The sequence below is a fragment of the Bombus affinis genome, chromosome 2, assembly GCF_024516045.1.
Source record: "Bombus affinis isolate iyBomAffi1 chromosome 2, iyBomAffi1.2, whole genome shotgun sequence".
Classification (NCBI taxonomy): Eukaryota; Metazoa; Arthropoda; class Insecta; order Hymenoptera; family Apidae; genus Bombus; species Bombus affinis.
In genome coordinates, this window is record NC_066345.1 from 10,504,368 (window position 1) to 10,519,947 (window position 15,580).

The 15,580-nt window shown below is 26.4% G+C and overlaps 4 protein-coding genes and 1 long non-coding RNA gene across 10 annotated transcripts; 2 read left to right on the plus strand and 3 right to left on the minus strand.

Annotated features, from left to right (window-relative positions):
* Positions 1-9: 9 nt before the first annotated feature.
* LOC126928938 (all trans-polyprenyl-diphosphate synthase PDSS2) lies at positions 10-2,626 on the plus strand. Of its 3 annotated transcripts, none has more exons than XM_050744861.1 (6): positions 10-154; positions 494-1,159; positions 1,245-1,373; positions 1,452-1,653; positions 1,727-2,149; positions 2,239-2,626. In XM_050744861.1, the coding sequence occupies exons 2-6, from the start codon at positions 822-824 to the stop codon at positions 2,392-2,394; spliced, it is 1,248 nt and encodes a 415-aa protein (XP_050600818.1). In that variant the 5' UTR covers positions 10-154; positions 494-821; the 3' UTR covers positions 2,395-2,626. The 3 variants fall into 3 exon arrangements, with proteins under 3 accessions (XP_050600818.1, XP_050600821.1, XP_050600820.1); XM_050744864.1 differs by having other exon boundaries at positions 707-1,159; XM_050744863.1 differs by having other exon boundaries at positions 36-154; positions 683-1,159.
* A 189-nt stretch (positions 2,627-2,815) lies between these two features.
* On the plus strand, positions 2,816-4,471 carry LOC126928966 (trafficking protein particle complex subunit 3). Its single transcript, XM_050744925.1, has 3 exons — positions 2,816-2,969; positions 3,187-3,702; positions 4,278-4,471. Exons 1-2 carry the CDS (start codon positions 2,931-2,933, stop codon positions 3,682-3,684), a joined length of 537 nt encoding a protein of 178 aa, XP_050600882.1. The 5' UTR covers positions 2,816-2,930; the 3' UTR covers positions 3,685-3,702; positions 4,278-4,471.
* A 1,876-nt stretch (positions 4,472-6,347) lies between these two features.
* Positions 6,348-8,611, minus strand: LOC126928958 (lysM and putative peptidoglycan-binding domain-containing protein 1). Of its 4 annotated transcripts, none has more exons than XR_007717013.1 (5): positions 7,966-8,600; positions 7,732-7,872; positions 7,537-7,664; positions 7,049-7,434; positions 6,348-6,939 (listed from the first exon to the last, which is right to left on the minus strand). XR_007717013.1 is itself a non-coding variant. In XM_050744915.1 (5 exons), exons 2-5 carry the CDS (start codon positions 8,140-8,142, stop codon positions 7,194-7,196), a joined length of 687 nt encoding a protein of 228 aa, XP_050600872.1. In that variant the 5' UTR covers positions 8,143-8,252; positions 8,465-8,611; the 3' UTR covers positions 6,348-7,193. The 4 variants fall into 4 exon arrangements, 3 of the variants coding, with proteins under 3 accessions (XP_050600872.1, XP_050600871.1, XP_050600870.1); XM_050744915.1 differs by having other exon boundaries at positions 6,348-7,434; positions 7,966-8,252; positions 8,465-8,611; XM_050744914.1 differs by having other exon boundaries at positions 6,348-7,434; positions 7,966-8,252; positions 8,325-8,600.
* A 427-nt stretch (positions 8,612-9,038) lies between these two features.
* On the minus strand, positions 9,039-13,652 carry LOC126928920 (striatin). Its single transcript, XM_050744812.1, has 11 exons — positions 13,096-13,652; positions 12,400-12,503; positions 12,149-12,334; positions 11,855-12,044; positions 11,579-11,737; positions 11,368-11,488; positions 11,164-11,285; positions 10,821-10,999; positions 10,411-10,748; positions 10,014-10,325; positions 9,039-9,937 (listed from the first exon to the last, which is right to left on the minus strand). The coding sequence occupies exons 1-11, from the start codon at positions 13,360-13,362 to the stop codon at positions 9,768-9,770; spliced, it is 2,148 nt and encodes a 715-aa protein (XP_050600769.1). The 5' UTR covers positions 13,363-13,652; the 3' UTR covers positions 9,039-9,767.
* An 849-nt stretch (positions 13,653-14,501) lies between these two features.
* On the minus strand, positions 14,502-15,568 carry LOC126928982 (uncharacterized). Its single transcript, XR_007717025.1, has 2 exons — positions 15,424-15,568; positions 14,502-15,346 (listed from the first exon to the last, which is right to left on the minus strand). It is a non-coding gene; the product is annotated as an uncharacterized LOC126928982 (long non-coding RNA).
* Between the last annotated feature and the right edge of the window lie 12 nt (positions 15,569-15,580).

Genomic DNA, 15,580 nt, shown 5'->3' on the forward strand with positions numbered 1-15,580 from the left:
GATGTATATCAGAAGGGGAAAATAAATCAGTTAACCAGTTATACTAATTCATTTTTACTTGATAAGAATAAGATTGCGCTTGCGCAATCACAACCAATCATTTATGCGGCCTTACGTATCACGTTCCCTGATCCCCCGAAACAGCATCATCTCCGTTAGTTATTGCTTGGTCTCTATAGAGCTATGCCCATATCTATATCTTTATATTATAATTTTCTCAATCTTTAATTCTTAGTAACTTTCTACGTTACTTCATTTTTCTTTATATTCTCAGTGTTTCATTCTCATATTTCTATTGCATTACATCTGTACTTTTCCGCTTATTGTTTTGTTTTCTTAACTTATACAATATAAAATTAATAATTTCATATAACTACATAATTGTGGATAAGTTTAAATACCATGAGAATAGACATAATATAGAAACATTCCTGCAACACTAATTTCATCTTAATTCTCTACATATTCTCTCTACATACTCTTTGCATACCAGACCATAGATATAGGAGTACAGTCCATGATTAAAACATTACCTTCTTATATAAAAGAATTCATGCACATTGCTCTATTTAATTTAACGACCTCAATAAAATATATTATAAAACCATGTATAAATATATAAGTTATATATTTGTTTAATGACTTTCCATGATGAAAAATGAATAACTTTTTATACCTAAAGACAAATCACATGATATCTTTTAAGAATAAGGTCAAAAGTGAAAGCCTGAAATGTTAATCATGTGCGTTATACCTGTTGAATGTGTGACTAATGTTAATGTCGAGAGAAAACGAATTCCACGGGTGTGTGCAGTACAAAAATGTCTACGAACAAAATTACATTTAATTTATTGAGAAACAGAAATATAACTAGAGGGATCTTATGCAGTGATCATAATGTGAATTGTGAAAGACAAAGAAATATCCACATTTCTACACAAAACAGATTCCATTTACATCAATCCAACAAAGTTGAAGCAAAGCTTACAGGAAGTCAAAAGCCAGATTGGAACAGAGCTGTTTCAGAAGCAGAGAAAATTGTTGGATATCCAACATCATTTTTAAGTTTACGGTGGCTCTTAAGCGATGAAATAGCAAATGTAGCTTTACATTTGAGAAAACTAGTAGGATCTAATCATCCTTTGTTAAAAACAGCCAAGTAAGAATTTTATTAATGTATTTCTTATAAACCTACAGTACTATTAGTTCTTCTCTATATCAACATTTATTTAAATTTATTATAGAAGTGTTATTTATAATGGACGTAACAACATGCAAGCATGGGGTCTTATTGTATTGTTAATTTCAAAAGCTGCTGGTCATTTAGGCGTAGATGATATGGAGGAAGACAAAGCTGCAGGTGTATTACACAGGTATAGCTTTTAATAATATAAAATTTTAAAGCATCATAAATTTGTAACAAAAATAATATTAAACGAATTTTTATTTAGTCAAAGAGCTTTAGCAGAAGTAACTGAAATGATACGTACTAGTCATCTTGTTCACAAAGGTTTAGTAAATATAGAATCTGATGTTTATCTAGAAACATCAGAATTGAATGATATGAATTTTGGTAATAAAATTGCACTACTAAGTGGAGATTATTTATTGGCAAATTCTTGTGCTGAATTAGCAAATCTTCGCAATCAAGATGTGTGTATAAAAATTAGGTAGTTTAATTTATATAAATTATTTGTATTATATTTTATATTATAATCACATTTAGATTGTTGAATTAATGTCAAGTGCTGTAAGAGACTTAGCAGAGGCAGAATTTGTAGGACGTAGAGATAATCAAAATAATCCTTTACCTTCTATACCACTTGAAGATCGTAAGGATTATGCAGTAAAGGAATGGACTCTTAGAAATGTTTTAAGTGCTGGTGCCTTATTAGGAAAATCTTGTAAAGGTGCATTAAAATTAGCAGGACACAGCAATGAAATACAGGAACAAGGTTACAATTTTGGAAAACACTTAGCGTTGGCTTGGCAAGCATGCTTAGATTTAGGTCCATTTATTACAAAAGATCAAAATGTAACATTCAATCTATGTTCTGCACCAATTATGTTTCATATTGAACATGACCCATCAATTTTGACAGAAATTGATAAAGGTTTGGAATCTGTAAATAATGTAGACTATGTTAAGGTAAGCATATCAAATGTAAATATATTTTTGAATGTGTAATAATTTGTTTTTCATTTATGAATAAGTCATTTTAACAATTTAATATGCAGATTCATAAAATTGTTATGATGGGACCTGGAGTAGAATTAACAAAACAATTACAGAAAAGACATTCACAAAGGGCAATGGAAGTTTTAAGTGTATTTGAAAAGAATGATGCAAGAACAGCATTATATAATATTATTGCAGCTATGGGGGATTTCTGAACAACAATTTCAATTAAAAAGTAATATATTTTATATAATTGCCCAAAGATCAGTTTGAGGACTCCGTCCTATTTTAAGTTTTCAGTTTTAATATACTTATGAAATTTATATTTTGTCTATATTATAAACAAAATATTATTTAAATTGCAATATATATATATAATTAAGATAAAATCGAAAAATATATATAATAAGATTGTTACATTTTATAATAAACAAATATTTAAACAAATGTGTTATTTACATTTAATACCCAATACTTATTTATTTTTATTATTATTATTTTACTATTTGATACACATATTTACGAAGAAACGATGTATTTGTTATATAAGCTAATAATATTCCAATTTCTAATAAATTATTGTGTATTATATAAATATTTCGCTAAATAATTTAAAATAATTTAGATCTTTGTAATTATTTAACATAATTATAAATGTATAAATAATTTGATAATAAATTAAAAATTAAATGGCGAATATGGACTCTGTCAACCATAGCCGATTGAAGAACCGTACACAACATATATAAATATGTCACGAACAGGCACGAAACTTGACTCAAAAAAAGTTGTAAGTATACCACTATATTGCTTTATTAATTTTTACAAGACATCTAGATTGTATATTATTAAATTCTATTCTGTTGACAAATAATCATTAAATAATAGGTGTTAAATTATAAGTGAGGTTAGGAATAATGTTTAATGTGTAATTTACATGTAATTTCATTCTATGTGAAAGATATATTAAGATATGATGTTAATTTATGTATAATAATAAATTTCAGAATTCTGAATTGTTTACATTGACATATGGAGCATTGGTAGCCCAATTATTAAAGGATTATGAAAATGTAGAAGATGTAAACAAACAGCTGGAAAGAATGGGTTATAATATGGGAATTCGTTTAATAGAAGATTTCTTAGCTCGAACTGGATCTGGTCGGTGTTATGACTTTCGAGATACAGCTGAGAAAATACAAACTGGGTTTAAAATATTTCTGGGAATAACACCGACGATCACAAATTGGAGTGCTGCTGGTGATGAATTTTCTTTATGTTTTGAAGCAAACCCATTAACAGAATTTGTTGAATTACCAGATCATTGTTTAAATTTAAAATATTGTAATGTATTAATTGGAGTATTAAGGGGAGCTTGTGAAATGGTACAAATGGAGATTGCCTGTTGGTTTGTACAAGATCAACTAAAAAATGATAATGTAACTGAATTACGCGTTAAATTTATTAAAAGATTAGAAGATGCTATCCCAGCAGGTGAAGATTAAATAATCTTGTTATTAAAGGTATATGTAAAGTTATACACTGTGCACATTTTTCATTATATATATATTTTATAACATTCATAAATTTATTAATTTAATGCTCGTAAATAACTATAATAATGTAATCAACGCATAAAAATAAATATATATATATATATATAATGTGATTTTTTAATGCTTAAATACTTTATATAGAAAAGTTTTTTTATACATATCTGTTAATAAGTATATAAATGAAAAATATGTTTTTTATCTAAAGTATTTATTTAATAATAAGAATATTATAAAATAATTTAAATTAATTTTTTACATTAAGTATATATGATTATGGCAAAAAAAATATAATTAAACTGTGTGTAGATATCATTTTTTACGTCAGTTTTTAACCTATACTAATATGTTTCTAGTATATAGACTTCTTTTTCATAATTTTTTTATAAAGTCTTCCTTTTATATATTCATAACCTTTAACGTTTTGCTTCTATAATATTTATTGAAGTAAAATTAATTTATGTAAAATTACTTAAATTAATTAATGAATCAAATATTGACAAAAGTATCAAACATTTGTAATATAATATATTCTCTTTTTACAGGTTATGGAAGTGAAGTGCAAACGTTGTAGAAAAAATCTTTTTAATAATGAATCTTTTTTATTATTTACTTCCCATAATGAAATCAAGAAAAATCCTATGGATGTTGGATGTGAAGCAAATGATTCTGAATCTTGTTCATATATCTCAATGGAAAAGCTGCCTAAATGGATTGAACATGCTATAAATCAAGTAAAGTTTCTTTTAAAACTATGTTATTGACAATTTAATATTATTATATGTGATTATAAATATTCTTCAAAATATTTAATAGTACGTAAAAAATAAATATCACATCAATGAAAATAGTACACGTAAATTTTAAATTTTAAAACTTTTATGTAAAACCTATATAAAATGGTATGTGCATCTTTTACAGGAATCTTGGACAAAAGGTAGACTTCATTGTCCAAATTGTAATAATCGTATAGGTACATTTAACTTCATAAATGAGTTAAAATGTAACTGCAGTAAATTTATTACACTACCAGTCAAAATAACTAATAGCAAAGTGGATATTCTGTTTCATCTTAAATAAATCTAATACATTTCAAATTCATCTCAAATAATGATTTTATTATTTAATAGTAGTTATATAATCTTGAGTTCTATTTCACATATTAATTTTATACACAAATAACATACAAATAAATAAACGAATTAATAAATAAATGTAACAATAATAATTAATTAAATAAATTAATATAATAAGTAAATAAAGTATTATAAAGGTACTTAACTATATGAATAATCTAATAATTACTGTTACTCATCAATTTTTATCTCTACAATGTAGAAACGTAAAGCAAATTAAGTTTTTCCTTATTTTTATTTGATTTATTTATAATATTTGTTTTAAGTACTTTTGATTGTATATTTAAATGTAAATTACTTTATTAACAGATAATTTCTATTTTACATTTATACATAACAATTGAATACTTTTTAATATGTATTGTATATATATATATATATATAAACATATATACATACACATATACATGCATGTGTATCTAAAAATCTAAATAAATATAAATGCTAAATGTGTACACTTTATATACAGCACAATTAATATTTTATGCTACACAATGAATAAATTATATCATACACGTTAAATAATTTTTACTTAAAGTATTTATAATTAACTACTAATGCATAGCATTAAAAATGACTTGAATTGATTGTTATGTATTCATAACAAAGTGAAAAAATAAGTTAGACCATACATGTGTTTAATATAAACTGTAAAATTTATTGTTTCTCTCTCTCTCTCTTTCTCTCTCCACATACATACATACATACATACATACATATATACATACATACATACATACATACGTATATATATGTACATACATACATATATATATACATATATATATACACATATATAAAACTGTTAAACTAAATTTATCGCTTGTTCATTGAACTTCAATTCTTTTGCTATACCAATTTATAGTTGCTCTTACATAGTACATAATACATTAATATGTATAAATAATATAACAATAATAACATATAATGTATATTTGGATAGATAATGTTATTATATAACAATGAACAAAATATTAACTACACAATATAGACAATATTAACAGGTACCGTATTTTCTTCTGTAAAATCTTTATTAATGGCATCAACAATAAATTTATATAACTCCAAAAATAATTACAAATGATCTATATTAACGTAATCAATATAAATTTTATATTTATTAGCTTTTATAAATGGAATAATTATTTTTATATCACTAACATTCATTTAAAAATTTTAATGATAATTTCAGAAGCAAAATTTATCTTTTAAATTTAATGAAACCAGTTTATTAATATTTCAATATAATTCATACTAAAGTCATTTGTGCATTATATATAAACTATTCTCAAATGACGATAGTTCTTGGATTTATTAAATTTTGTAATAAAGATTGCTGATTATAAATATCACCGAATTATAAGTATCATTTATTATGTAATTGTAACTAAAGATTGAGCATTCATATTAATTTTAATAATATTTCGTATTGTTTGTCCCTAAAATAATAATTAGAATATTTTCTACACAAACGAACTCTTTGTTATCCAAGCTGTATTTATTTATCTAATTTTGTATTTAATGTTTTTAAAAACAAAATAGATTAAATACACAAATAATATCGACAACGTTTTAAGGAAGATCAAACAATAATTTAGAAAGTGGACTTATACTGTAAAAGAGTATAATATTTAATTATATTAATATTTTAAATTATAATTTCTATAAAAGTTCCAAGGAGAGATAGAAGAATTTCCGGAATCGTCACTGGGAATTGCTTTATCTGTTATTGTCACTCCAAAAACTTTTCAAGCTGCCCTTATACTTTTGTTATACAATTGAGGTCACAAAAAAGACATAATTGAATAAAATTCTATGCCCAGCAAAATTATAAACAATCTAGGAGTACATGTTATCATTCGCAATAAAATTGGATAAATTGACCTCAGGGAAATCATAAACTTAATGTCATATATAAAACATAAGATATTTTATAAAGATAACAGAAATAGTACACAATCGACTTGGATTAAAGGCACATATGGTTCACTAAGAAATATCGTTTGAACTATTTTAAAAATATGCTTGGACAATACGAGAGCTAGTTGATCCATTGTTGATCGTACTCAGACTACAAGAATAGAAACGATCAATTATCTTTTATAAATGTTTCTAATATTTGTAATATATGATAAAAATATCATAAAAAATTTATGAAAAAAGAAATGAATACAACTTACATTAATATTGGATCAACCAATTTTAAATATGCAATAGTCTTCTACTATTTCCAGTACATCGTTTGGTATTCAATATATCTTTTGTTCAAGCTCTTTAATGACATTGTCAATATTAAACATATTACAGTCTAATAAAATTTAGTTGCTACAACTGGAATATTTCATCTTGTTGCTGCTGAAGTCTTTGTAATGATGTTTTTACTTTCCTGCCCTGAGTCATAACTACAGCAGTTGGAAAATTATGCATATCACTAGAAGATGATGGTCTTAATGGTTCTGAAGCAGGTGGTATTGTATGTGTATTTGAAGTTATAGGAAAGGAGTTACGTAATTTAGAAGATGCTCTATGTGATTGTACATAGATATCACTATCCTCAGTGCAAAATCTGAAGTGTAATTCATTAATAAATTTATATAAGAAATTTTTTGTCGTATAAATTGTAAATGTACAATTAATGTTATTCATTAAATATTAGTAAATGACTTACTCACTGTTCCCTTGAGTACGTTTAACATCTCTTTTAGCACTGGCTATAGAAGAATCCATTTTAGCTAAAAAGTCATTAACTGAACTATCATCATCCATAGATAATGTTATTGAAGATGGACTAGAAACCTAAAAATATATTTTATCTTATGCAATATTAAATAATATCTTACTAATAATATAAGAAGGTATGTACATTTTGAACTATATTATGTTCAATTTCATCAGTATTGTCCAATGACAATGGGCTTTCTGGATTGACAGGAATAAACAAATGTTCCCGTAAAAATAAACTATCAGAAGCCCATAATCTGTTAGCTCTTCTTATCTGTTCAGTCTAAAAAAAAATAAAAATACATGAAATGTACTATATATTTTTAATTGCTCCTTGTCATTTATACAATAACGAAATAAGATAAAGGTTACATACTGTAACTCCATATTTTAAAGCAATTCCTTGAAGGGTATCAGTTGTTGATACAGTATGTTTTAATAAATTTTCATTTCGTGTAATATGTTTAGCTGTACTACCATATTTTTTCAATGTCTTCCCAGTATCTCTTATGCACATTCGTTCTTCCATTTCCCTAGCCCCATTTCGCTCCATTCTTAATTTTTAAAATAGTACTAGCGCTTATAAAGCGCAACAACCATATCACTCTTTAATATTTATGGACAAGAAATTTGGATACACTTTAAACAACATAATCACATAACCTATACGAATATTTAACAGGATTCAGTTCACATCTTATAAACGTTTCAGTAACATAAATAAATATCACCCACTTTTTGACACAAGTAAGATATCATGTAATTTACCAAAATATATGAAATATTGTTATTAGTAGGATTTGAACTCTAATTTGGTTAACAAATTATAATATCTTCCAAAATATGAGTACATACAAAATCATTGAAAGACATACATTTTACTTCAATATATTTTCTTTATAATAGTTGTATTTTCTGAATTTATAATTTCAACTACAATATGTAACTAGTTACAACTACACTTAGAATGTTCTCTCAGCTGATCAACGTGATAATAATTTATAGATATTCTTTAACCTGAATGATAATATATGCTTCGTTTTGATTGGACAGTCAAAGGGCGTTACACACATACACACACGCGCGCAAGTCAAATCAGTACTAGCTGCTATTAATTTAAAAAAGTTTCATTTAAAACAAATTATAGAGATATAAATATAATAGTACAGCGTAAAACGTTCTTGTACTTTATATATATTGTCAACATAATATAAATAATGCAGATTATTTTATTATTGAATCTTATTACATGATACATTATATATAGATTTATACATATTAAGAAGTATAAACTACATTTTGTATGTTCATTTGTTAAATAAAAAATTGTATTTTTATTTCGACGTTTTGATTTCATCTTTATATATATATATTATATATATATATATATAAATTTGTTGAAGGAAAAAATAATAGAAATGGAATTAAATTTTAATAAAAACATGTTCATTATAGTACGTTACACAGTTCATCTATTTTTAAATACAATATATTACAGAGAAACACACAGTTATAATTTACTGTTATTAATATTATGTCTCTTACGTTATAATTAACTTATTACGATTATTATTATTATTATTGTTGTTGTTGCTTTTTTGTTGTTATTATATGCCAACCTCGATAAATACATAAGGTAGCATAAAAATCATATAATGGGAGACTAATTGATGTAGGACAACTTTATTTTCGCGTAGTATGTCTTAATCTCCAGTAGCTGTGCAACAGTAACTGTAATATTGGTAATAAATAGTTAACATAGGGATAAATATTATGCTACTGCGGCAGTGTGCTTCCTGGATCCTGGGTAAGGGGTATTTCATGATCTAATTATCAGAACTATATCAACTAATATGCTACAAGACAGACCCCTTCCGCTATCCCAATTAATATTGCTACTTAATGAAAATTTCATCAATAAGCAGCATTTATATTTAAAATCACTGTTTTGATAAATTGTTGCGGACAAGGGTTATGTGCAAATTTTGGTTTCGTAACATGGATATCTATACGCCCAATTTGATTTCCTAAAGTGGTACTTCAAATGGTAGAGCAATATAAGTTACAACAAAATTGGAAGTGTAACACGTATAGGTAAAACTATCTAGAAAGAATGAGTACAAAATCTGTTCCACCTGATGTATGTTGATAGTAGAAATGTGTATCTTAATTTACATTTCACACATACACCTTAGCAAGAGCATCAGCCCCTGCACTTGCTATAAAAGGTCGTGAAGGATGAAATGCTACGTCTAAAATACTTTCGTCAAACTTTTTACGATGTGCTGTTATTTCTTGAACACAAGTCTTATTATCCATATTCCATAATCTTATACTGCAATCATGACCTAAAAGTGAGAAATTAGTTATTTAATAATTCTTGATATATTGACATTTCATTTTATTTAATTTACTATTACTTACTTCCTGAAAGTAAGTATAAACCATGAGGATCTACCGCGAGACTAGTAACTGCATCCAAATGAGCAACCATGGCATGAGCAAGGGTGGCTGATCGGTGATCATAAAATCGAATATGTCGGTCTTCATGTGCCGCAACAACAAGTGGTAATGTAGGATGCGCTACGACGCGATTTACTCCCTTCGTTTCATTGGCCTCAAGACGAGCTACACTTTCACCAGTTTCCGTATCAAATACCACACAAGCTCTGTCATAGGCTACAACTAATTTATTTGATTCATCTCTAATGAAGTCTACCGACGTTGGGATGCCATCTGTAAAAATGATAAGAAGAAAAGGATAATTCTAGACGTGACTATATAAAACATATTTTTAATAATCTATGTCTAAAAAATATACCTTGTTCAGAAACATATGTATGAAGTAATGGTGATTTGCTTTGCGGGCTCCATAGTTTTACAGTTCCATCAGCACTGATTGACAACAATTGTGATCGCAGTTGATACATGCTTAAACCCCAAACTGCATTTGTATGTCCTTTTAATGTTTGACTAAGGACACTTGGTTCGTAAGAGTCATATGGATCTATATTGGCTGATGGAAGTGTCCAACAGTGAATCATACCATCTAAACCACCGCTGTAGCATTGATTGCCTGTGCTACACATAGCTAAACATAATACAGGACCTGTATGTGATCTGAATGTATATAATGGTTCTACATCTAATGAAGCTGACCTGCAATGGGAGAATGAACATTTTTCAATAGTCCTTATAATAGTTTGTAATTTCAGAATACAGGTAACCTACTTTTTAGCTGGTAAGGTTTTGTGAAGGTTCCATAATTTAAGTGTATGATCATCACTTGCAGTTATAAGAACGGGATCAATGGGATGGAAGACAAGAGCTCGAACAGCATCAAAGTGGGATCGCAATGTATATTTTGCATTCCATGTTTTTCTTAAACTTTCCTTTGTAGTGGCTACCATCTATATATAAAATATGTTTAATTTAAATATATTCTATACTAAAAATGAAATTAAGCTTTTATATAAATTTTATAAACATATAAGAATTATACATATATTAACATAACATAAATATACATATATTACATACATCTATGGGCATTAATAACAATAACATAACTCACATCATACGAAGTTTCTGCTTCATTGTTTACACATAATTGCTCTAATTCACCCAATTCTAATGTCGAATCACCTTCCTCATTTAGACGTTTTTGATCTGGATGTCCACCCCTACGTATTGCATCTATAAATTTTATTTTAATATTACTAAAATATCAATAAAATAGAAATTTGTCGATAAAATTATAAGTAAAATGAATACTAACCCCATTCAGATGAATAGCGAATAGAACGTTGTGGTGATTCTTCAATTTCTGTGAGAAGATTTAATTCATTTAATACTTCTTCAGCTTCTGCATCAACGTCTTCTGTTAAAAGCATAGATGGCTAAAAGTTAAAATAGAAATAATGTATTAATTATATTACTTCAATAGAATTCTATAACAATATATATAATAGGACCATATATATTATTACTTTATTTGGTTTAGGATCCATATTAGTATCATAAGTATCATCTTCTACATCCCCTTCTTCTTCTTCCATATCCATACCTGTTTGTGCCAAAAACTCAAAGTTTGCCATCACAGCTGCTTCTGTATCAAATATCATTGCTTCTATTACAGAAGATGGTTGCTAGTAATATAAAAATATAAAAGTATTAATATGTTACTGTAGAAATTTGATAGATATCATAAACATATAACAGTTGAATAAAAAACAAAGTGATTAAATTCCAACAAAGTTACTTACCTCTACCTTTTTTCCTGGGACTCTACGAACACTGTTTTCTGATGCTTGTTTGTTTGATGGTTCATTGCCATTTAATGCAGGAGTATTCATATCTTCTGAGTCTGTATTATTACTTAAACCAAGTAGAGATCTCACTCTGCTAGATCGTACATCTATTATAGTATCAGTGTAACCAATCTCTTGTAAGTATCTAAAGTTACAGTTATATATACACTATTAATGATACTGTACTTAATATCTATTGTTATATGCAAATAATAATTATAAAAATTATAAAAGTTATATTTTATTTACTGTCTTAAAATTTGGCGCCCTTGTCTCCAACTGATGTTACTGACGGATGTGAATGGAGCTTCCCCATCACCACCACCTCCAACATCAGAATTAGGACAATTACAAATACCTTCTTCATAAATAGGAGGTTTTGTATCTCCTTGTATTACCAAGTCAGTGCCATATTTTAGTTTGTGATACCTTGCTCTGTAAAAATTATGAAAGTATTGCAAATATATTCCTAACGTTGAAATTAAAAAAAAATATCTCACCGTTCTTGTTTAAGTGCATATTCTAACATTTTTATTCTTCTTACTAAGTCATTCTTTAACCTTTCTTGGCCTTTTCTCTCACCTTGTAAAAAAGCTATCCTAGCCTGCAGAAAAATAATAATAAACATATTATATTTCTTTAAATCATTCTTAAAGAATGAGTTGTGCCTCTAATGTAATTATTTTATATTTTATACATATTATGAATATTACAATGTAGCCTTCCTTTAGAATTATCCATTTTATATTACAAAGGATTTGCAAAAAAAGATATAAATGATATAGAGTATTAACAGCTTCAGTAACTTTTATAAGAATATAACATAAATATAATATACATGCAACTAAAAATAATGTAAATATTGCAATCACTCCAATATAAGAGATATAACTGTTTAAATACAACAATTTCGTACTTCAGTGGCATGTTTTTATTTGTTATATTAAAATTTAAAGCATAATGTTACAATAAATAAAAAGGATATTTTTATAAAATATGTCTTAGTTTAAATTAAAATAACTTTAAAATTAAATACATACACAAATTGTATTGTGTTAATGTTATACATATTTAAGTTAATCTTGTTTTTACAACGTTCTGTCACATGACAGATGAAGTGACAATAAGAAAAGAGTATTTTAAAGAAAAGTATACAGAGAAATTTTGAAAATTTTCCAAAGAAATTAGGATTATACCTGAAATTCTGCTTTATCAAGCTCCCATTGCGATCTTTCAAGTTCAAAGCGAGTCCATTCATGCTGAATAAAATGTAGAATACCAGGCATAGAGTATTGTGGTCTTTCGTTCTTAGCATCGCCATTAGTACCATTGTCATTCCCTTGATGTTTATTATTTGTCAGTGGAACATTCGCTCCACTAGATAATTGTCCATTATGATTTTGAGATGCAGAACTGGAGTTCTCCTCCATCGTGGAACCACAAAACTGGCTCGGTACCTTCATTTCATGACACGGCAGCCATTACAACAACTTTTCTTTCCTCTGGAGCCTAAAGAGTGCTCTCCTGTCGGATAATGTATTTCGATCGAGTATGCGAAAAGAAGTAATTAATACGCATGCGGACGTATTTGATTTCAATGTAACTAATATACTGTGTAGAAAATATTATGGTTCGTTGCTTATCTATCAAAATTTATTTAATTGTTCAACTCCTCCGAAATAGCAAACAAATATTCTCTTCTTCGCACATCTTCGGAATCGTACTTTTCTTCACCATCCTCATACAGTATATTCAGGTATATTACAACCTTATACTGACTTTCTATGAGAGAATATTACACCAATTACAATATAAATTGGTAAAGAATAAATAAGTTAAAAATAAGTATCTGTTACTAACTTATGTCATAGTATAATTAAATAAACAAGAAAAATGTAAAATTTCATTTTTTTTCCTTGCATACTATGACATCAATTTTACTGCTTTATACTAAATAATAGTATTAAGACCTCAGTTGATATAAAAACATGAAGATCTAAATTTTACATAAATGATTACTTATTCTTAGTTAAAATATAATAGAAATTTTTATTTAGTATAATATGTATGATATATACAAATGACAAATATAATACATTTCTAATTTTTCTTGTAAGGCTGATTCTCAAGATTAAAAGACTATACAAACACTGCAGTATATTTCATTATATGCTAAATGATAAGACCGACAATGAAAATCAGCTGTTAATACAATATTATTTTATGACTAATATAAGATTTTATGTTGCAGTGTAAAAATTTGTGTTTTTTTGTATAATGTGATTTGAAAGAGTATTAATTACTTAAATTATTTTATTAGAAATTATATCTTAGGAAATAAGCTAAAGGTTATTATGCCATCAAATTATAAATATTATAACAATTTAGGATAAAATAAATTATGTAAATTTAAATAAAATTGTATTTTTTCAATAAAATTCTTTAAGGAAAGTTTATTAACATAACAAATATTCTTATGAAAATGTCATTTATTTGAGAATATCTATATAAATATGAATACTACAAATACACTGATATTAATCCAATTTTTAATAGACTAAGCAAATAACATCCATAATAACACTAAATGATTAGATAAACATTATTAGCTATTCGTTAAATTTAATTGCATTCATATCTTATGTTTTAGTTACAATACTTTATATTACTTTACATAGTTTATCTAGTTTCAATATATGATATAACTATATCGTTTTAGTCCTTCTTGAAAAAGATTGTGTCTTCAGAAATGTATATATATGTATATATACAATATATGTTTTTCAGTATATTTTGTTTCTTCCTCTTATGTATATACATAATATATAATACAATAGAAAGATAATTTATGTAACTAACAATAATATATTTTTGAAGCACATATTATGAATATAAAATGATATATTTCATTTTACTTTCATTTTTATTATATTATCATGTACATACATAGAATTTTCTCATCACTTATACATTCATCTTTTTTTCTTTTCTCCTTTTTAATAAAGGAAAGTAATTTTTAGTATTATACATTAGTTTAACAATATTTTGTAGCTATTACATTAATATGACATTTATTAATCTTGATATAAATTATAGTCAGTATAACACATGTTTTATTAATAATTATTTAGAAAATATCATAAAAAAGATATTTGACCTTAACCCATGTTTAATAATACGCGATGTTTCTTATACTGTTAATAACATATCTTACAAAATGGGTCAACGAAACGAGGCATATATAGTATGATTATTATGTACACTTTGAAATAACATTCAAATAATTTTTGAAAAGAAAATCTTCAAATGTTGAGAAGAAATGTTCCACGACTACATGATTATTATTGATCTCACATATTTGTATACATTTTTATGAATAAGAAGTATTTTGGTATCTAAGCAGAAGTTGAAGTACACAAAAGTGTACTTCAACAAATATCATAAGTTCTGAAAGTATTTTATACTATAGCGCATGCGTTACTAAAGTCTGAGATGCAAACTATCGTATCTCTTTGTGTACTTACGTCGATAGTTTTGTATATTTCTTTTCACGAAATTGGTAGCCTGTGACCTTTTAATTTTATGTCTTTTCTAAATGTAATAAATTCGAAAACCTACTGGGTTCAACTTCATCTTTAGTCGTATCCAAAAACATTGAGTATGTTAGCGGTTACGAATAAA

What these genes read in the sequence shown, in the direction of transcription:
- LOC126928958 (XM_050744915.1), bottom strand. Translation starts at nt 8,142, where the DNA reads ATGGAGCGAAATGGGGCTAGGGAAATGGAAGAACGAATGTGCATAAGA. An exon ending in CTTTAAAATATGGAGTTACA is followed by an intron (nt 7,873 to 7,965) that starts GTATGTAACCTT and finishes ATTTTTTTTTAG; the next exon opens with ACTGAACAGATAAGAAGAGC. An exon ending in CGTACTCAAGGGAACAGTGA is followed by an intron (nt 7,435 to 7,536) that starts GTAAGTCATTTA and finishes ATTACACTTCAG; the next exon opens with ATTTTGCACTGAGGATAGTG.
- LOC126928920 (XM_050744812.1), bottom strand. Translation starts at nt 13,362, where the DNA reads ATGAAGGTACCGAGCCAGTTTTGTGGTTCCACGATGGAGGAGAACTCC. An exon ending in TGGATCCTAAACCAAATAAA is followed by an intron (nt 11,489 to 11,578) that starts GTAATAATATAT and finishes TTTAACTTTTAG; the next exon opens with CCATCTATGCTTTTAACAGA. An exon ending in AAAACCTTACCAGCTAAAAA is followed by an intron (nt 10,749 to 10,820) that starts GTAGGTTACCTG and finishes CTCCCATTGCAG; the next exon opens with GTCAGCTTCATTAGATGTAG.
- LOC126928966 (XM_050744925.1), top strand. Translation starts at nt 2,931, where the DNA reads ATGTCACGAACAGGCACGAAACTTGACTCAAAAAAAGTT. An exon ending in AACTTGACTCAAAAAAAGTT is followed by an intron (nt 2,970 to 3,186) that starts GTAAGTATACCA and finishes AATAAATTTCAG; the next exon opens with AATTCTGAATTGTTTACATT.
- LOC126928938 (XM_050744861.1), top strand. Translation starts at nt 822, where the DNA reads ATGTCTACGAACAAAATTACATTTAATTTATTGAGAAACAGAAATATA. An exon ending in CAAATCTTCGCAATCAAGAT is followed by an intron (nt 1,654 to 1,726) that starts GTGTGTATAAAA and finishes AATCACATTTAG; the next exon opens with ATTGTTGAATTAATGTCAAG. An exon ending in ATAATGTAGACTATGTTAAG is followed by an intron (nt 2,150 to 2,238) that starts GTAAGCATATCA and finishes TTTAATATGCAG; the next exon opens with ATTCATAAAATTGTTATGAT.